At 39.4% G+C, this 21,741-nt stretch overlaps 1 protein-coding gene across 4 annotated transcripts in view; it reads right to left on the bottom strand.

Moving 5' to 3' along the window:
* The window catches only part of myot (myotilin), a 37,757-nt gene that overhangs the window by 12,850 nt on the left and 3,166 nt on the right, over positions 1–21,741 (bottom strand). For 3 of the 4 annotated variants that reach the window (XM_049585830.1, XM_049585832.1, XM_049585829.1), the window contains exons 2-9: positions 10,881–10,932; positions 10,388–10,592; positions 10,086–10,148; positions 9,760–9,901; positions 8,308–8,331; positions 7,182–7,301; positions 6,846–7,050; positions 502–721 (exon numbers count right to left, since the gene is read on the bottom strand). In XM_049585830.1, coding sequence (XP_049441787.1) covers positions 502–721; positions 6,846–7,050; positions 7,182–7,301; positions 8,308–8,331; positions 9,760–9,901; positions 10,086–10,148; positions 10,388–10,592; positions 10,881–10,888 — 987 coding nt within the window. In that variant the 5' untranslated portion in view covers positions 10,889–10,932. The remainder of the gene's footprint in view (positions 1–501; positions 722–6,845; positions 7,051–7,181; positions 7,302–8,307; positions 8,332–9,759; positions 9,902–10,085; positions 10,149–10,387; positions 10,593–10,880; positions 10,933–21,741) is intronic. The other variant, XM_049585831.1, reaches the window with a different exon arrangement.

The following is a 21,741-nucleotide window of genomic DNA, read 5'->3' as shown; positions in this document are numbered from 1 at the left end:
ACATTTGCTGAGGTAATAACACCACTTTTTGAATACCTAATGTTACTCATTTAGAGAACAAATTCAAAAGAATATACAAGGTGGAGTAAAGAAAATCAGTGCCAGGGAAGTTGTTTGTTCTTGTCAACTAATGTTTGTTATATTTTCTGATGTTCAAAATGAAGAAAAAAAAAAAGCTAGATGAAAATTTTAATTAAAAATATATAGCTACACCACCTCAATAAACACCAAATATAGGAAAGAGAGGGTAAAAGAGACATATTATGTATATTGCAGACTACCTAGGCTCCATAGTTTGCATTTATTTACTTATTTATTGATTGATGTTTTCTCTTTGTAGCCTGGGTCAATATGAAGTTGCCATTCCATTGCCATTAACCTTTTAAACATCATTTTTAAACTTGTACGATGTATGAAGTCACATAAGACAGTAAGCATGATGACATCTGTAGCAAAAAGCTTCTCAAAGAGCACAAAACGTCGTGTAAGAAATGTTCTTACAGTGAAACTGATCTTGCTTGGGGTGAACAGCTTGGGTGTTTGGCTTTTCTCCTTGGCTTGGGTTGGTGGTGGTGGTGAGGGTGGAGGGGGAGGGCTGGGCGTGCGGGCTAGGATAGTAACCTGTGGTGACCTCTGATCCTCTGAGCTCAGGGCACTTCTGTCCTCCCTTTGACCAAAGGGTTCCTCAGAGGAGTGGTTGGCCAGCTGAGGCTCTGGATAGCTGACAAACGAAAACAGACATGTCAGTAAAGGTGTGAATATATAAAACTTCAGGTTCTGGGATCTGAAGCAAGTGAAGAGTCGGGGGGCTGATGGGTGAGATACTTGTAGAGCTGACACTAGGTTTGAGGTGAACAACCTGGAGATTGATCAAGATTGTCGCAGATAAAATTTAGCTTTAGAGGCTCTGTGTGTGATTTTTATCACAGCTTTTACTGTATCCCACCAGAGATTTCCAGGATACATAAACTCAGTGTGATCACTTTGCCTAACAACAGGAGTTCCTGTTCAGTTGTTTTGAAAGAGGTAAACACAGGCTGCACGAGCTAACATGTAAACACGTATTTCTCAGTAGCTGCCATGTTGACATCACACTTATCTGATGTTGATTCTGAACCAGCTGATGTTCACCATATTATTTCAACAGAATAGTTTGTGACACAGCCATGAGATTTTCACCATCAAGATCAATACGTCAACTGGTGAGCAACATTAAAAAGTGTCTTTAACTGCATAAAAATAATGCTCCATTACGGCTTCCATCGTACTACTGGGACCGTCTAATGAGAGTAACAGATATCAATGGTTCTGCTCCCATTTCTGCCCACTCAGTAGATTTCTTCCTGTAACACCAAGCCTGGCTGGTCCTTCACTTTTATTCTAGGAAAGAATGTTGTTCCCATGACTACCACGTAGTCTGGGCTACGCAGGAGCATAATGACAATAGCAGTCTCTCTCATTGCTTGCTCTCACACACACTCATTTACTTACACACACTTGCTCACTGTTCTTCTGTGGTTCTCCTGGTCCCCTGAGGGCTCAAGACTGTTTTGGCCAACCAGCATCATCTGACACTGAAAATACACTGATGGACAATGATGTTTGTTTGGACCATCAGTACACCTAAATCTTAAAAATGAGTGGTTTCTAAATGGACAAAAATGTATGTAGTTGGAAATGGCCTTTATGGATGGATACATGTTTAACCAAGCAGTCTCTATGCCACACAAGTAATGAGCAAAAGGTTGAGTCTGAGTGGCTAAAAGCACTTTGGATAGTGCTGTAACTTTTCATGTATAATACCTAACTGTCATGGTCTGGGGGTCATGGTCAGGTAACCACACGTAGAATAAATACACAGCATGTAGACTGATGCATGCAATGCAGAGCCAAAGTTCACAAGCTTCAGTTCCATTCAGAAACTTTTAGCCGTATAGCGTTAGCAAAATATGCTGACTCTAGCACAACAAGCTCACTGGCGTGTGGGTCAGTCTTACTATGGCGAGTGCAAATGAAACACCACAGATCAAAGTACCGCCTGAGTGTTTCCTGTCAGCTACAACAGCGACAGAGAGAGAGATGTGTAGAAGATGAGGAAGGTGTGCAACATTGCTCCACTGTTGTAGGGGATGGGATTAGAAAAGCATCCCACATGCTAATGCACATTCGATGACATCACCCAAATGTGCAGATCACCAGGACGAGGAAAAGATGATCTGTATTTTGTTTTTTTCGATTTTATATCATAGGAGATGATTTTCAGTTTTACTGTCTGTTGTGACCTATTGCCTTTTGGGAGATAATAATAATACAAATGTGTTTGAGATGTTCCGTATTTTTAGCAATTTATGAAGAGTTTACCAAAGTTGTCAGTGGATAAAATGTTAACTCAGTCCTTAACAGAAGAACTCTGTCTTTCACACTGGAACTACTATCTGTTCAAAATAAATGATAAGAAACATGTCCTGATGCATTTGTTTTTTTCTTACTGTCCTGAACTCGCACCATGAGTTTTATGTAACAGATAATGATTTACAAACTGTTTTACAACACTGTCATTGTGTTTCTTTTTCCTAATGCAGACAGGTGGCTTCATGAAGAAGAAAAAAAATAACCCTCGAGTTTTAACGTTCATGATTTTAACTGTTGTTGACACTAACTATTGGAGGCCACGCCCACCGTGGCCATGTGAACATGCACAGCAAGTGTTGTACTTTATGTACTGAAAGTAATTTTTGTATGTGTGTGTGTGTCCGTGTCCACTTGCATTTGCGTGTGTCTGTGAGTGTGTGTGTGTGTGTCCACGTGCATTCGTATGTGTATTTGTGTGATTAAGCGGGCAAAGCTATATTGGTCTTGGAATTCGGACATCAGCTGGCAGGTGCAGATGCTCTACTGGTGACCCAACCCCTTTTAAAACATGCATGCACATGCACACACACACCCACAAACTGCTTGGCATTGTGGGTAGGAGAATGTGAAGATGACCTCAGTCCTCTCTATGACCGGTGACAACAGAGAGATGACAATTTAAAAGCTTAAGAGACAGATAAGATCATTTTGGACAGTTTCAAAGAGGCTGGTAAACTTTTGGAAAATAAAATTATCTGCTGGATTCTGAAAATACTTCAGCACTGTACTGATGCATTATTCATACTGGGTGGTGAAAGATAAAATGCATAATTTTAACTGAAAGAGGGCCTGTGAATGAGCATAATTTTCTCCATTCATTCAATCTTTCTGTCTACCTGATGATCAGAAACAGAGCTGGATTCATTCTCATAAAGGTAGACAAATTAAGCATCTCATCACTGTTACAGCTTTTCAGAATAGTTCTGATCAACCCAATAATATTACATGTATCAACTGCCGTAATGTACCTTCAACTCAGCCTGATTGGTAGTGCTTTTATAAAACTGTAATTTCTACCTTCAATACAGTAACTTCAAAAATATTGATATTCAGTACCATTTTCAATACCATGGGGAAAACTGACACTGAGGGAATACAATTATATTATATGATTAAATTCTTAATAAAGATAAACATAGGAAAGCTAAACATAATGACCTTTTTTTTGGTTAGTAGCAGAGAGCAGTAGAATGACAGTAGTAAACATAAGGCTAACAATAAGGGAGAGCAAGAAAGCACAGCTGGTACCGGTGTACTGATGCTGCAGAAAATAAGTATCAAAAAGGTTTCAAATATTCAGAATGGATAATGAGCAATAAATCAATATTTTCGACAACACTACTAAGTGAACGCAATAAACTGACCAATCATGTCATAGTCCTCCCTCTACATATAGCACCATTTTATCTTTTAATAGACAAGAATATTTTGTCCTTGAAAAGTTGAATAATTTTAAACATCTTTCAATGCCATTTTAGCATATTTTGATGACAGCCAGTCAAGAGTTGAAGCCAAAGGCGCTCAGGATAAAACACTCAAAAAATAAAAAAACACAGAATCACTCTTAGATGTGCCAAACTTGCAGTGCAAAACATCTAAAGGAAAAAAACACAATTTGTTTTCACAGGTGAAAGTTATCTTTACTCAATCATAATAACTACACATTCTCACCATGGATCTGAGATCATTACTTTTCCTGTAGGGAAAAAGTCCAAATCAACAATAACCCCTCGCTTTACAGATAATTCCACTTCGTCATCTAATAATCAAATCAAATTCAACCATCAGATTAACTTCTGGTTGGCCAAAGAACCTCAACATGACCTTAAAAGCCAGACCACTGCCAACAGTTCATGAACAACTGTTGTTGTGTGCAGCACTGAGGAAGGGGGGTTTCTGAAGGACACAGACGCCATGTCTGCACTTCACATTACAGATGAGATCATAGCACTGGACACCGATATGGACACATAACACTCAGCCAAACATACTTCACACCATGAAATACGCACTGGATTTGAATATGAACCAGAGCATCAAGTCAAAGTTTAACTTACACTCACTGAAGAGAATCAAACACCAATAAAACAAAAGCAGTGGTAAAGTGGTAAAATATAACTTTATATGTCACTAAGTAGCATCTATAGCATTCTTAACTATGCTACTTTTCATCTTCTGCGATATTACATAACTTTTAGTGGTATGATTTATGAACAGGCTATATTTCTCATCAGTTGAGAATTAATTTGCGTATTAAAAACTGCAAAACACTGTAGTATTCACAAACTAGTGTCTCATTAAGGATGCCCATTTTTCCACTCTTTATCACTGCACACAAACACACCATTCCAGCAAACTTGTTAATCAGTCACTTCAGTCCTCACTCATACAAAAAGTAGCCTAATGGTGGGTAGTGCACCCATGGGACCACCAAATACAATCCATTAATGGGACACACTGTTCATAGCTGCCTCACGTTTGAGAAAACAAATGACAGCATCATATGATCAACAATATGAGCTCTGTTGTATGACAGCAGGTAAAGGGTTAAGTCTGAAGGACACACAACCCATATCACCACTTTACAGATGAGCTCATAGCCCAATCTAAGGCACCACTTGGCTTAAGTATGGGCTGTCTGGCATATAGCAAACAACTCAAATACACAATGAATACCCGCATTTAAGGCGCCTCTCTATGTGGATCCCTGAAGCAGCTCCAGACAGTTTACAGAAAAGTTACAGCTAATATTATAATTCAGTTCAGTTCAGTAAATTAGATATGTGTATGGACACTAATATCTCTCTGCTTTCACTAAGTTTCAACTGTGTCAGGGGGTTTTCAGCTACACTTCTGTGAAACTAAGAAGACAACAGTGTAGGCTACAGATAAATTATACGCCACCTAGTAGAAAACGAGGAATGACGTCGTTGGATTAATTGAAACTATATGACGACTGTCTCTGTGACAGAGCACCAAACCAGATGACACAACGCCCCCCAAAATAGACTGAAGTCCACTTTCCAAGTGCTCTCAACATAGTTTGACCTTTTCAGGAGGACACTGCACACATAGCACGTTTTTATGACATAAACAAGGAGGGAAAATTAACTTGTTTAAAGATTAACGCCAGTTTAGAAATACATTAACGATGAGTTTGAGAGGTTTCAACGGTGACTGCGGCTGCAGGTCGAAAAGCAGCCGTTCAGTTACCTGTTTAACGACAAGAGGACATTTTCTTACCTCGTTAAAGTTTCCGCACCCTGTCCTTAAACTTCGGTACCGTAAAGTTACCGGCTGAATGAATTTGGACTTTCCCTGTGTGACGGGCAGCCCAAAGTAACGATGAGAAGCAGCGGGAGGCTGGACTACAACAGGTGACAACGCGCGCTCCCGAGAGGAGAGACAGGGTCGCGCGGGTGCAGCTGATTGGTTCAATTTTGTATGGCGATAGATGAGTCTCAATAGTATTAATGTGAGCAGATCAACAACTAATGTGTAATCTGTAAATATAAAACACCTTCTACAAATACAAACAAAGATTTGTCTACTCAGATAACTATTTTTGCAAATATAAAACAGATCTGCAATTACACAGTCAAGTTTAATTAAATTTTATTTTCTAAAGGACTCCTTATGCATAAAATACATATTTGCAAGCGTAGAATGGAGATTCACAAATAAAAATGAATTCATAAATATCTGTTGGAAAGTTGTAAATGTTGGAAAGATATTTTGTTTAATTTGTAAATTAATTAACTGTATTCACAGACATTTTTTATTTGTGGATTTGTATTTGATGCTGCATTTTATTTTATATTTGCAAAGCAGTTTTTGTGTGTGGAAGGTGTTTAATATTAACAGATTACACATTAACACCACAGACTGTAAAAATAATTAACACATAGATTGTCGATCTGTTCAACCAAATAACATTACGACCGATCTCAGCATCCTCATCCCAACTGCATGTATTCAACCTGGTTCATACACAGAGCTCCTTGGTCTGGCAGAGTTGCCTTTAAAAATGATTTAATCAAAAATGATTGATTTATTTGTATTTATTATACATTCTTATTTGTTTATTTTAACATCAATTAGCATTTCAAAGCCCTTCTCAAAAGCTTCATGTTCTTATTAATAGGCCTAAATAATAAAGCCTATTCAGTCATTGGTCCTATTAGGCAAGTCTCATGAAATAGAAAGAAAGAAAGAAAGAAAGAAAGAAAGAAAGAAAGAAAGATGATCTTGAAAATTGGCTTGCTTTACAATTTTAGAATGATACAACAGCGACCTCCTGTGGCAAGAAAGATGAACTACTATTCATCTCATATGTGCCTACAATGTCGGAAAAAAAAACTTATGCGCTTGTGTGTGTGTGTGTGTGTGTGTGTGTGTGTGTGTGTGTGTGTGTGTGTGTGCCATCCACTCACTCTGCCACAGGGATGTCATCCTCTAGAGTGCTGTCAGGCCACTCAGGAGGGGAGAGGGTCATGGAGTCAGGCAGCTGAGATGGAAAGTCCTCGGTGCTCTGTCTGAAGGAGGAAGTCTCCTGCTGGAACACTGCCTCCCTTTCCTGTCGGAGAGAAACTGACTCCTGCTGATCAACGGCCTCGATCTCCAGCTGCTCCTCCAGATCTGCAGGGAGGGGTGTAGAGCAGGAGATGAGTGGGTCTTAAAGCAAGCCTGATCATTTTTATCATATGATATAACTCAACAGGTGACCATATATTAGATAAATTCGGTGCTGTATAAATTGACTATCTGACCATTGTAAACTTCCAGGAGTGCTGAGCAGGAGACCGTGCCGAAGGAGTTGAGGGCCACACATTTAAACAGGCCAGAGTCTTCTGGAAAGGCCTCTGTGATCACCAGTGTACACAGCTCCTCTGCACAGGGTGACACCAGAACATTAATGCAGTTTTTTCGTGAAATGAAAAGTGTCATTTCCACACAGAATTAAGGCTGCACGGTGTCTAAAGACTAAGTGAAGTAATCATACTTAATAACTGATGTACTGTGTTTTTAATGAATGTTTGCTTATAGTGTCAGAAAGGCCTTGGATAAGTTTGTGGCCCAAGAGGGGCGATAAAATAAATTCACATTCTCTCTTGAAACCAGTGAGAAAGCATTCAGTGAGTCAGGTTACGATACACTGAATGATTATTTTGATCCTTGTTCCTTGATACATGTCACTCACAATATCTTACATGATTGCACCATAGTTGAAGTTAAACTAATTTCATGCTGTTCCCTCTCGCTTCCACATGGAGTCGCTGGTGTGCCAATCGGCAAAGTTCTCTACATCAATAACATTATATTTTCTGACAAAAAAAATCTGTATGATATGTTTTTACAGTTCAGCTATCAAATATGTGTTTGCAACAGTATTCTCCCTATTGGTATAAGTAGTGTGTGTAGGAATATGTTGTTCTGTATGAAAGACACATGTACTGTAAAACTTGTAAGCTGACGTGGCTGGAATCAGTCAGCCATCTTTCACCCTCTGCTGACAGCAGTTCTGAGCACTAAACTTAAAATATGATGTGAAATATGAAACCATATCCCAGTCCAAAACCTTCATACCAGTGTTTCCCAACCTCTTTGGCTTGTGACCCCTTATAATGAAGCTAAGCCCTCACTGCACAAGTTGTTAGCTGTTCAACCATGAGAATAATTTTTCATCTAAGGTTTGTTTCATCATGACGACTATCAGGGGACCAAAGAGGTGAAACTATTCCATTTTTCACAAAAACAGAAGTTCATCAAATTGAAAGCAAAGTAAGAAAAGATAAACAATCTTCTGTATCAGATTGACCTCAGGACTCGCCACCCCCTCACTCTGAGAACCACTTCTTTAAAACCATTATTATGTAACCAGTAGTCTGGACTTACCTGGCACTGATGCAGAGCTGGCCTCTGGGAAAACAAGAAGAGAGAAGAGTTATTTCTTATATATAATGAAAAGAAAGTTATCAATCCAAGATGCTACACATACGAAATGAATCACTTAGCAGCACAACGGTAACGTTGCCAGACATGCAGTCAGTGGTAATACAATGTTGAAGTCATCTAATCATGCATCAGTGGCGCCCCCAGAAATTTTCTGTAGGGTTGGCCAGATGGGGCCACTGAAAATCTTGGGGTGGCACACTAACACCAAAAGTCATAACTGAGTTTCAATAATTATGCTGATGAAGTATACTATAGGTTAGTTGTAAACTATGTCAATATGGAGAGTAAATGAATCACATACTGATACACTCTGGTTTCTTATTTTACAGTTAAAACAACTAATTATTCGATGTGCATAGACTAATAATGTGTTATGTATCTATACATGGTGGGCAATTTATTGTCCTTCAAATAGGCTGGTTGTACTTCTCCTTAAAGAGACAAATATACAGCTTTAATTTGAAGTAGTTCACTGATTTTAAAGAACAAAACATTTACTGGGAACAAGTGTTTTCATATTTAGGGGAGACCTGTGGGTATGTAAGGAACCCATTTTCATTCAAAAATCTTGAGGTGAGAGTTAAAGGGACCCCTTTAAAAACGGCCACACCAAATTTTTTAGCCCCCTTCCTGACAAGCTATGCTGACATGGTTTAAGCTGGCGTTGCAAATTTTTATGATCAATCAAATGGTTAATTGTAATTTAAAACAAACAAAAACATAAAAAAAACTTTGCTTATACCAAACAATACTAAATGTTTAATCCTCAATGAAAGCTTGCAGCGACATATTGCATATTCTCTGATAGCACTGCATAGCCTATGAAGTATAAAGAGGTCTAGACCTATGAAACACTAAATATTGCTTTGCTTGGCCCGCTTTATTTGTCAGTGTCGCCACCATACCCTTCTTCCAGACCCAAAGATGGCTGCCTTGTCATAAGTTAGTTTTATTGCACCCCTTTTTTTTTTGCTGATGCTAATTATTGCAAGATGCTTTCAAAATACACCATTCGTTTGACAGAATGGCATAGGATGTGATGGGAAACTACACAATGTGTATATTTCAGAATCAGATCTTTTTTGATTGATTAAATCTAATGACCAATTAATTGATTGTCAAAGAATCATTATTATCCCTAGTTTGTACTGATTAAAGCCCAGATACCAAGACACCTTCGGGCTACCTTAAAAACTGAGCACGCCACAGCCTCCTAGAGACAGTAACGTCAGCTCCCAATTATTTTTTCCAAGGGCCAGCAATTTTTATCGGGGGCGCCACTGTCATACAGCCTCAAAAAGACTTTCTGTTAGTGTAACCAGAATCTGAAGTCAAATCCATGACTCATGTCCAAGTCATATAACCCCCGCCCACGGCCAAACACACACTCACTCTTGCGTAGTATCCTAAAATCATCAGAGTCCAGCACTTGCTCGTCTTCTCTGTACCACATGACCTGCAGGGGTGGCGTTCCCCTCAGCCTGCACTCCAGGACCACCAACTGGCCTTTCACAGTGGACACATCATGGAGGCACTGGCAGGGGGGATGATGATGGATGCAGGGGGGGAGAAATGGAAAGAGGATAGAGGAACAGAAGTCTTAGAGGATATTATTGCAATCAGTAATCTTTTGTCTGTGTCATCCAAATGTTTTCCTGATTTTTGTCATTATTTTACTTTGTGCTCATTCACAGTGAGTGTGTTTATGTGTGTTTTACCTTAACAAAAGTAGGGGCCACTCCATTCCCTGAATACTGTTGATTGTAGATGGGACTCTGAGTCTGGAAATACATCAACAATCATTTTACTTATTTGCTGGTTTGTTTAGGAACAACTAAATCCACACTTTTAAATTAGTAAACTGTATACAGTCACTTCTTATACTATCCAATGATCTAGGTCCCAGCCTATAATATCAATTATACCCCATATTCCATATCTGAGGTTCAAAAGTTCAAGGCTATGTCACATTCACCTCCCAGAAGTTTCATTTAGAAGTCTGAGTTAATTTGTGACATACATTGTGAGGTGATTCATTGGAATTTGTAGTAACTACCCTCTGAGGGCTGACACACAGTGGCTGCACAAGGCTGGAGTGTCTCTGAGCGAGCACCGTGGAGGAGGAGCAGGAGGTGGAGGAGCAGGAGGAGAGCTCTCGGGAGGATGAGGAGGAGGAGGAGATGGTCAGGGACATGGTGCTGGTCTTCTTCTGCACACTCTGGATGCTACGCAGTCACATATCAGCACAATTAGGACAAAACTTTTCTGCTTATATATGTTTGTTTTCTTTTTTGTTATATAGTAACTCCTTGATATGTAACCTGGGAATTTTGTTATTTTACAGTTCATTACAAAAGACTACTGAGATTTTGTGCACAGCTGTAAGATGAACTGACCAATCTGCCAGTGTGTGCAGTTTTTTTTTCTTCCATTCAGTTTGAAGTCAGTTAAGCTTCTGTCTCTCTCTGTTTTGTGTGTGTGTGTGTGTGTGTGTGTGTGCAGGTCTAACTTACTGAGCCATGTTTCAGGCAGTCCAGGAGGCAGTGACAGAGGTTGCTTTACTCTCTATAAAGACAGAAGCAGAGTGTCAGACATGTTACACTCTCTCCTTCCACAGCTTGTATTGCAGTTATCACTGTTATAGAATCTTGTGTGTAACTGCGGACACCCAGAAGACATTCAGGTATAGAGGTAATAAGTAGGGTGATGAGAGATGCATGGCCAACAAAATCTGTCCTTGGATACTTTTTTACCTGCAGAGTTTCTGACCCTGAGCACAGACAATATTTGCAAGCACCTGAATTATAACAAAAAAACTGAAAAAAAATATGATTCTGCAAAGAAGAAGTTTGCCAGTACACTCACTCAGTCTGACTGAGCGTCTTTGTTTGGCTGTTCTGATTGTTGGTGACATTATTGGTCACTAAGAAGTAGTGAAGCATTGAGAGAATGGTAACTGGACGGAGTACTATGGCCACACTTATGTAGTTTATAAAGTTTTGATGAAGTTGTTTAAATAAGTAATATTCACCAAATATGAGAACAGCTGTGTAAACCCAGAAATCCTGCTGTTCTGTCTGCTCCTTCTTAAAAGTTATCACTGGATTGTACGGAAGCCCCATGAGGCAAATGAGATTTTTTTTTTTTTTTTTAAATGATCATTTCTCAAACCTTTTTCAATTTTCTTTCTCTCCATATGTGAAAACAGGTAAGGGGAAAAAAGGGAAAAAATTCAAATTTGGAAAAATTATCCAGGAGATTTTTTTTCTTTTTCTTTTTTACTGTTTTCGCAGATGGGGAAGAAAATGAAATAGGAGTGTAAGAAGAAGCCTGTGTGTGTTATTCACTGTGAAATTCCTGACAGCAAAATCATTCAAACAAATGTTGAAGAGGGAACACCAGGTGGTCAGTTTGATTTGATTCACACACTTGTCTTAATATTCATAAAACACACACACAAAGAAAAGAAAACCAAAACAGAAAAAAATAGATTCAGTCCAACACAGACATACAGGGACAAAACATATAAAATGAAACTACATAAAACAAACTAAATGGCATGTAGCATTTGGTAATCTGCATACATTAAAGCCATGACACAGGAAAAAATACTGAAAGTGTATGTTTGAAATATGAAATATGGAAGCCGAAGCATGCTTTTTGTTTGATACAGAGTTTAAAAAACACTTTCCTGTTGTAGTCTACTAATCAAATCTGTAGTTTACAGTAGAAACATGGCTGCCTTGATAGTCAAATCCCATTTTCAACCACTTACTCTTTGTCTTGGGCAACAATATATATCTAATGCATAAACTGAAAATAACATGTATCCAGCCTACGTCCAAACACATGTTCAGTCCTATCTTTGTCGTGTCTGACGTGGTAACATGTGACAGAAAGTGAACCTCATCAACCACCACAGAATTACCACACACACACACACACACACACACACACACACACACACACACACACACACATACATATGAACACATATGTGCATTTAAATGCAAAGTGTACTCTTTCACCTCCAGGCTAACAAATGCATCATTTTCTATATGCTAGATCACTAAATGTGTCCATCCTGGTCTCCCTCTGTTTAGAGATAGTATGGGGTAATGCAGCTAATCATTCATTTCACACCCATCTTTTCACACCCAAAAGACCCCTGCAGGTCCCAGCCTGTTGCCCTCCATGGCTCTGTCCTGGGCCCAGAGAAGGAGCTGACAGAGAACGCTGAGGTTCAGGTTTCCAGGCTAAATTAAACTCCTGCCACCTCCTGAGCACAGCAGAGACTCTCTGACCTGAGATAAATCTCTCTGTCTCCATTAACAAGACACATACAAGACAGCGGAGTGTGGAGGAGAGAGGGTAAAACTTTCCTTCACATCAGATCTTTGCCCCTGCTCGGTCTTTAACCTCCTCCATCTGAGTTTTTCCGCTCTGACTGCCTGTCAGTGAAAGTGCTATACAGGGATTGCAGCACTAACATCCACATAGACTAAACACCATGGACACCAGAGGATCCCAGTTTAACAATAAATAGCTGCAGCATGTACAACATCCACATCTACATCCAGTTTTCCCCTCAGATAAACTCCCAGCAGGTGTATTTTCGTGTCTGTGTGTACCTTGGTTAAACCTTCCTGTTGATAAAACAACAGCTGCTGCTGAACCCCTCATATCAATTGTCTCCCGGTTACATAACCGAAGGATTTAAAGCAGTGGCAACAAGCTGCATTCACACATCATCACTGATCTGTTGCTGGCAAGCAGTAGATGGATAGAGACATGCAGGAAGTGCTGGATGAGTTCAACGAAGACCGAAACAAGCACACAATATAAAATCATAATGTAAAATCAAGGTGCAGTAAATGTTCCAATTAAAGGATTACTCCAGCAATTTTGTCTTTGCATTTCTACAAAGTCAGTAGAGACACATTAAAACAGGATGAACAGAACTGAAACAGCAGGGGACAAGACATCCTGATTGAGTATTTAGTATGGGTCGAGCTCCAAAAACACTGGTTACTACATTTCCCATGATGCAACGTGACAGTGTCTATCAAGAGAGCCTCCCTTCCTGATAAACAACCATGTGTTTCTAAACAACATGCCTCCAGTTTGTAATGCTGGCATTGTTTTAAAGACTTTAGTTCTCGAGCTCAAAGCAAGACAACCCAGATTACATCACTGTGATGTCATTTATGACTGTAACTCGATAAAACCGAATGTAAACATCTCATACACTGCAATGTCCTCACTGATAATGTTTCAGAGTGGGGTGAATTATATTTAAACCAACCAAACTGATATTATATGATGTTCAGCATGAGTAAAATCTAATGCAAATATTTCCATAGAATTATTATCCATTGACATTTAATTCATTTTATATACAAATGGGTCGGTCAGTTCAGCGGTGGGTGATAGTGGCTGAACCAGATCTGACATTTTAAAGGTCCCACATTATTCTCATTTTCAGATTCATACTTTTGTTTTGGGTCTCTACCAGAACATGTCTGCATATTCTGATGTTCAAATAACGCATTATTTTTTTTATTCTGTCTGTCTGAATACACCTGTGTTCACCCTCTGTCTGAAACATTCCGTTTTAGCGCCTGTCTCTTTAAGCCCCCTCCCCGAAAAATCCCAGTCTGCTGCAGTTAGTCAGTTTTACCAGGTCTTCCTCACCTGCGCTCTCAGCTTCTTTTCAACATCACTGCAGAGGGAGAATGACTGTAACGGCACTGTACCAGCACTTTGTACTTTCATAGAGTTTTATATAGTTTTATTGCTATTTTGTTGCTAGGACAACAGCTTTGGTCCCTGTTTACTTCCTGTCAGCTACTGAATTAACAAACATTTCAACAGGAAACACATAGGGACCCATGGAGAATGTTTATGTTGTCTATGTAATATAGTTGTGACATCACAACTTCCTGTTGCCTTGTTTAAAGGCAACAGGAATGCAGACTGTGTGCATTTCTCTGTGAATTAAGCGTTTTGATACTTTAACAGTATTTATATCGCACATATACCTGTTTTATAATAAAAGACGACACGGAAATTAGACTTTTTACAATATATGATGTTTAAAAGGAAAAAAAGAACACTATTACTTGTACTATAACATCCACATAATGCATCAGTCTAAGCCCACTCTGCTCCTGTGGGGTCCAAATAAATAAAGTGTAGTCCCTTACTGACCAAATAAACTCCACCAGTGACCTTGAGTCATGTGTGAAGCTGCAGGCTACTTTTGGATCTTCATCCATAATTTAGGAAACGCATTGTACTAACAGATTTACACCACAAATAGCTCCAAACAAACCCACCTGCAGGGTATTTGGTTGTGTGGATACAGTTACAATACAATCTACTGCATATATGACTTGACTAATTTGACTAATGTCGCACTGTATCATAGTCATTAGACAGGTCAAAAATAAAAAATTCAGGATTCTAATCGACTGTTTGGCCTTCATATTAAAATATAATGCCTGTCTATAAAGGTCGAAAACAAATTTAGCCTGTCCAACTACACAACGTAACACAGCAAATGTGTTGTGTTTTGCTTTTGCAATCAAGTGTTGTGACCTGACATACAACACTGGAGTTTATGTGCCAATGAAGAATACTGGCTGGTATTTATAACACAGTGTATCCTCCTGGGACGATGTTTATCATCCCAACTGTTCTGCTACACAGGACATAGTGGCTGTACTGTCTCTAACATTCAGAGCTGTATATTACTGTGTTTTTGAAGGCAGAGCCACCTGTTCTGACCAGACAGGAGAGATTCAGACACTCAGGATGAGTCATGGCGGGGAACTTTGTCATCCAGTTTCTTATATATGCAGTTTTCAGAGTCTGGCAGTATATATGTAGGATTGGTGGGAAACACTGCGAGGTGATTCATTTGTCAGCTGTTTGTTGCCATAGAAATATCCTCTCGCCTGCATCGTTTTGGCTTATGTAACTGATTTCATACATTAACAGTATACAGCGTATACAGTATATTAAACACAAACCATCCACCGTGCTTCTTAATCAGATGGCTGTATCATTTGTATTCATTAAAGAGAAAGGAACCATCCTGGAATCGGATTCTGACATAGATCCTGGTTGATGACGTCGAGCTTTCAGGGGAAAAGAGGAGGAGACCAACACCAACACCTACCCACAATCCACCTTGTTAAATTTAAACAAACCACCCACTGTGTAATTCCAGCCCTGCATACAACACCATGAAGCCTCCAACCCCCAGCAGCTCTCAGCTGTGGACAGATTTAGCGCAGCAGCATATTCTCACAGCAGAGCTGGATGTGTTAAAATCCACCAGTGAACAATCATTACATAAGTCTGCGGGCTCCTCTTTGATTGATGGGGCGTCAATATCTATTTAACATTAACATCAGACACTGCAGGAGACTTGAATCCAGCGGCAGGACAACAGTTAAAAGCACCGGAACAATTCATATACCTGCACAGTGTGAAACTGAGCACCCTTCATGAATGCATATACATCGCTGTAAATCCAAACAGGTACACAGCTGCAGCAGAACAATAACAATATGGAAAAAAATACCAACTTTCCTAGAAATGGATCACATTCATGTTTCATGGAGCATTCATTGATGCTGTTAGTACTTTCTTTTTTTTTAATCAGATCTTAAATAAAGCTCACAGAAACATAATTTTAGTTTCTAGTGAAGATTTTTTTTAATTTAGTATTAATTATAGGGAAATGAATTATAAGAAATGTTCTGTTTAATAACTCAAATAAATATATTTTTATGGGCTTTTTGCCTTTAATGGACAGGACAGTATATAAAATGGGGAGAGAGAGAGAGAGTGTGGAGTGACACGCAGCAGGGGGCTGCAGGCCGGAATTGAATCCGCGGCTGCTGCAGCAAGGCATTGCCTCTGTACATGGGGCGCTGGCACTATCCACTATGCTACCGCACCCCCTTCCATCAGATTTAAAAAACCCATTACATGATGCTGACTGAAGTTTTTAATCTAAATGTGTGTGCTCATTTCCCTTTATGTCTCTGTCCAGCAGCAGCATCTCAAGCCTTTGTTTGGTCCAAGATAGCTAATGCAACATGTTGATAGCATGTACATGTATTTGATTATCAATACCTAACCAAACTTTTATATGTTAATGATATTTAATAATATTCGAAAGGGCTAATGTTAAATAATGTTTCCTAATGTTGCCAGGAGGTGGTCCTCATCACCAAATTATCATAAATCTGGACATTCATCACTTAGCGGTACTTGTAACTTTGTTTAACAATGAACTAAGTCAGCATTTGCACTTTGTTTAGTTGAGGTTAGCCTGCATTATCTCTGTTGAGTCACCGCGCATTAATTTGGACCATTAATATTAGTAAGCAATCATCCTGCTGAAGGTGTTAAAAAAACAGACAGGGAGCTGTGGTGTCGGTGAGAAATAGCAAATGTTAAAGCCTCTCAAGCTTAATTGTTATTATGACTCATGTGTGCTAGATAATAAACGTTAGATAACTGATGTTGGTACGAATGTACAGTACAGGCCAAAAGTTTGGACACACCTTCTCATTCAATGCGTTTTCTTTATTTTCATGACTATTTACATTGTAGATTCTCACTGAAGGCATCAAAACTATGAATGAACACATGTGGAGTTATGTACTTAACAAAAAAGGTGAAATAACTGAAAACATGTTTTATATTCTAGTTTCTTCAAAATAGCCACCCTTTGCTCTGATTACTGCTTTGCACACTCTTGGCATTCTCTCCATGAGCTTCAAGAGGTAGTCACCTGAAATGGTTTTCCAACAGTCTTGAAGGAGTTCCCAGAGGTGTTTAGCACTTGTTGGCCCTTTGCCTTCACTCTGCGGTCCAGCTCACCCCAAACCATCTCCATTGGGTTCAGGTCCGGTGACTGTGGAGGCCAGGTCATCTGCCGCAGCACTCCATCACTCTCCTTCTTGGTCAAATAGCCCTTACACAGCCTGGAGGTGTGTTTGGGGTCATTGTCCTGTTGAAAAATAAATGATCGTCCAACTAAACGCAAACCGGATGGGATGGCATGTCGCTGCAGGATGCTGTGGTAGCCATGCTGGTTCAGTGTGCCTTCAATTTTGAATAAATCCCCAACAGTGTCACCAGCAAAACACCCCCACACCATCACACCTCCTCCTCCATGCTTCACAGTGGGAACCAGGCATGTGGAATCCATCCGTTCACCTTTTCTGCGTCTCACAAAGACACGGCGGTTGGAACCAAAGATCTCAAATCTGGACTCATCAGACCAAAGCACAGATTTCCACTGGTCTAATGTCCATTCCTTGTGTTTCTTGGCCCAAACAAATCTCTTCTGCTTGTTGCCTCTCCTTAGCAGTGGTTTCCTAGCAGCTATTTGACCATGAAGGCCTGATTCGCGCGTCTCCTCTTAACAGTTGTTCTAGAGATGGGTCTGCTGCTAGAACTCTGTGTGGCATTCATCTGGTCTCTGATCTGAGCTGCTGTTAACTTGCGATTTCTGAGGCTGGTGACTCGGATGAACTTATCCTCAGAAGCAGAGGTGACTCTTGGTCTTCCTTTCCTGGTCGGTCCTCATGTGTGCCAGTTTAGTTGTAGCGCTTGATGGTTTTGCGACTCCACTTGGGGACACATTTAAAGTTTTTGCAATTTTCCGGACTGACTGACCTTCATTTCTTAAAGTAATGATGGCCACTCGTTTTTCTTTAGTTAGCTGATTGGTTCTTGCCATAATATGAATTTTAACAGTTGTCCAATAGGGCTGTCGGCTGTGTATTAACCTGACTTCTGCACAACACAACTGATGGTCCCAACCCCATTGATAAAGCAAGAAATTCCACTAATTAACCCTGATAAGGCACACCTGTGAAGTGGAAACCATTTCAGGTGACTACCTCTTGAAGCTCATGGAGAGAATGCCAAGAGTGTGCAAAGCAGTAATCAGAGCAAAGGGTGGCTATTTTGAAGAAACTAGAATATAAAACATGTTTTCAGTTATTTCACCTTTTTTTGTTAAGTACATAACTCCACGTGTTCATTCATAGTTTTGATGCCTGCAGTGAGAATCTACAATGTAAATAGTCATGAAAATAAAGAAAATGCATTGAATGAGAAGGTGTGTCCAAACTTTTGGCCTGTACTGTAAATCACTGAGGCAAACTACAAGGCACTGTAGCATACAGTCAAGTCCTAGTTACCAAACTGACAGGCAATGTCTTTAAGTCCAGCCAGAATAATAATCAGCGCCATTAAAAACTGATGTGATCTGTTTAGAGACTGATGACAAGGAAAACAAATACACATACTGAGATAAAAAAAAACATTAATTAACATTAGGTAATGTGTGTTTTTCAGTCTGGATTCTTCAGTCAAAGGTGTAACAACAAAGATATGATGGGTTATAGTGCGATTTGCCGTGCCTGCCCCATTGACTCTTACATAACTGAAACCAAGTCTGGCTCCTAGAACACTGTCACTGACGTCATGACCTTTATGTCTTTTATATTTTCCTTGATGTGTCTCACTGAAGGAGCAGAGTGTTTAGGTTTGGGGGCAGACAGCATGTTGCCTGTTACATGGTGTGGGCTGCCTTGTGCGATGCAGAAGCACTAAGAACATTATATCAAACACAATTTAAGCTGTATATTTTATTTTACAAATATAATAGAATAGTTCAATGCATTAAGGGCTGAATGGTTCAATGCAGATACGTGTTTTGTTACACCCCTATTGCTTAACTGTGATATTCACTCAGTCTCTGACCTCTGACCTCCCTGCAGACGAGACAAAGTCCAGAGTGAATTTCACCATGAGCAAATGAAAGAAACAGACATTGACAATACGCTCCCACTTAAGCAGCTCTTGACGGCCAGTTTGTTTCTGTGGTTTTACAGAAGTCATGTTAACATGTCTAACACACCTGGATCAGTGTGTGTGTGTGTGTGTGTGTGTGTGTGTGTGTGTGTGTGTGTGTGTGTGTGTGTGTGTGTGTGTGTTTTGTTTGTTTGTTTGTTTGTTTGTCATTTATGCCTTATTCATTCAGCTAAGTTCGGCTCAGTGTTCTATTTGATGGGAATGTTAGGCAGACTGTTAACAGAGCGTCTTAATAAGGCTGTGATTCCTCAAAAAACATTCAGTACAAATATTTATTTGCATGAGTGAACGAGTTGCAGTGCCAGTTTGAAGGTAATATCTTTTTTTATAAGGGTATTTCACTTAAAAACAAAAATATCAACTTGATGGTGACACTGGCACACCCAGTGTTGAGACCAGTAATCAGAGTCGCAGTCTTGCATGCTTCTCTGAGCTTCTAGTGCAGTTACCCACCCACAGAGTTATACAAACGGTGTCTGTCCCCCGACAACCTAAATTATTAAAATCTAAAGCCAAACAAAGAAGAGTGGTGCATAACAACCTAATAAAATGAAAAACTCTTCTGTTCTTCTGTGACAGAAAGACAAAACAGGAGAATTAAATGTTTACTATTAAATATCAGGTCTCTATTGTCTAAAGCAGTGTTAGTAAACAAATTAATATCAGATAATCATATTGATTTACTCAGCGTCACTGAAACCTGGCTGTGTCAACATGAATATGCCAGTCTAAATGAATCCACTCCTCCTAGTCATAATATTACCCACATTCCTCGAGGCAGCGGCCGAGGAGGGGGAGTTGCAGCCATTTTTAACTCTAGTCTGTTAATCAGACCTAAACCTAAACTAGATTATAATTCATTTGAAAGCCTAGTCCTTAGTCTCTTACATCCGAACTGGAAAACCTCACAGCCACTTTTATTTGTTATAGTGTACCTTGCTCCTCCTTTTAACCACACCCTCGATCTAGTTCTGACATATGGAAGTGAAATTGATAACCTAATAGTCTTTCCACAGAATCCTTCTCTATCAGATCATTATTTAATAACTTTTGATTTCTTTCTACTCGATCACACGCCACTCAGCAACAGTTACTATACTAGGTGTTTATCAGATAGTGCTGTCGCAAAATTTAAGGAAATGATTCCATCAACGTTAAATTTAATACCATGTCCTTCTGCAACAGAGATTCTGTTGCACTGTAGCCAGGCTGACTGAGAGTCAAAGCTCTATTGAGCCTCGTATTCCTTTAGCCCTTAGCAGTAATGATTTTATGAGCTTTTTTAATGACAAAATTCTAACTATTAGAGGCAAAATTCATGACCTCCTGCCCTCAAATGGAACCAATCTGCCCTCAAACACTGCTGTAAGACCTAATAAATCTAACTAAATTATCAACGTGTCTCTTAGACCTCATCCCAACTAGGCTACTTAAGGAGGTCTTACCTTTAGTTAACACTCATATATTAGATATGATCAATATATCCTTATTAACAGGCTATGTACCACAGTCTTTTAAGGTAGCTGTAATTAAACCTCTACTAAAAAAGCCCACCCTGGATCCAGAGGTGTTAGCCAACTATAGACCGATTTCTAATCTTCCCTTTATGTCAAAGATCCTTGAGAAAGTAGTCACAGACCAGCTGTGTGATTTTCTCCATGATAATAATTTATTTGAGGAATTTCAGTCAGGATTTAGAGTGCATCATAGCACTGAGACAGCACTAGTTAAAATTACAAATGACCTTCTGATTGCTTCAGTCAAAGGACTCGTCTCTGTACTTGTTTTATTAGATCTTAGTGTGGTGTTTGACACTATTGACCATCAAATTCTACTGCAGAGACTGGAACATTTAATTGGCCTAAAAGGTTCTGCACTAAGCTGGTTTAAATCTTATTTATCTGATTGTTTTCAGTTTGTTCATGTCCATGATGAATCATCTCTACGTACTAAAGTTTGTTTTGGAGTTCCACAAGGTTCTGTGCTCGGACCAATTCTGTTCACTTTGTATATGCTTCCCTTAGGTAACATCATTAGAAATCACTCTGTAAATTTCCATTGTTATGCGGATGATACACAATTGTATTTATCAATAAAGCCAGAAACAGATCAACTAACTAAACTTCAGAAATGCCTTAAAGACATAAAAACCTGATGAGCTCCAATTTCCTTGTGTTAAATTCAGACAAAACTGAAGTTCTTGTTCTTGGCCCCAAACACCTCAGAAATTCCTTGTCTGGTGAAATAGTTTCTCTGGATGGCAAAAATTTTACCAAGATTTGTCTTGTCCATTGGTTTGGCTCATTTCTTGAAACAGAAATTACATTCTCAAAATAACATGGACAAACCTCCAAACCACTTGGCAGTTGTTCACAACAGAATTGAATTTCTCATTCAATTCACCAAATTGCAAATGTCTTAGTACATGTCTCAATGTCTCAGTACATCTTTGCAAAGATTAAGTAC

The sequence above is a fragment of the Epinephelus fuscoguttatus genome, linkage group LG9 (assembly GCF_011397635.1).
Source record: "Epinephelus fuscoguttatus linkage group LG9, E.fuscoguttatus.final_Chr_v1".
Taxonomy (NCBI): Eukaryota; Metazoa; Chordata; class Actinopteri; order Perciformes; family Serranidae; genus Epinephelus; species Epinephelus fuscoguttatus.
This window is presented reverse-complemented; position numbering and strand designations above follow the sequence as displayed.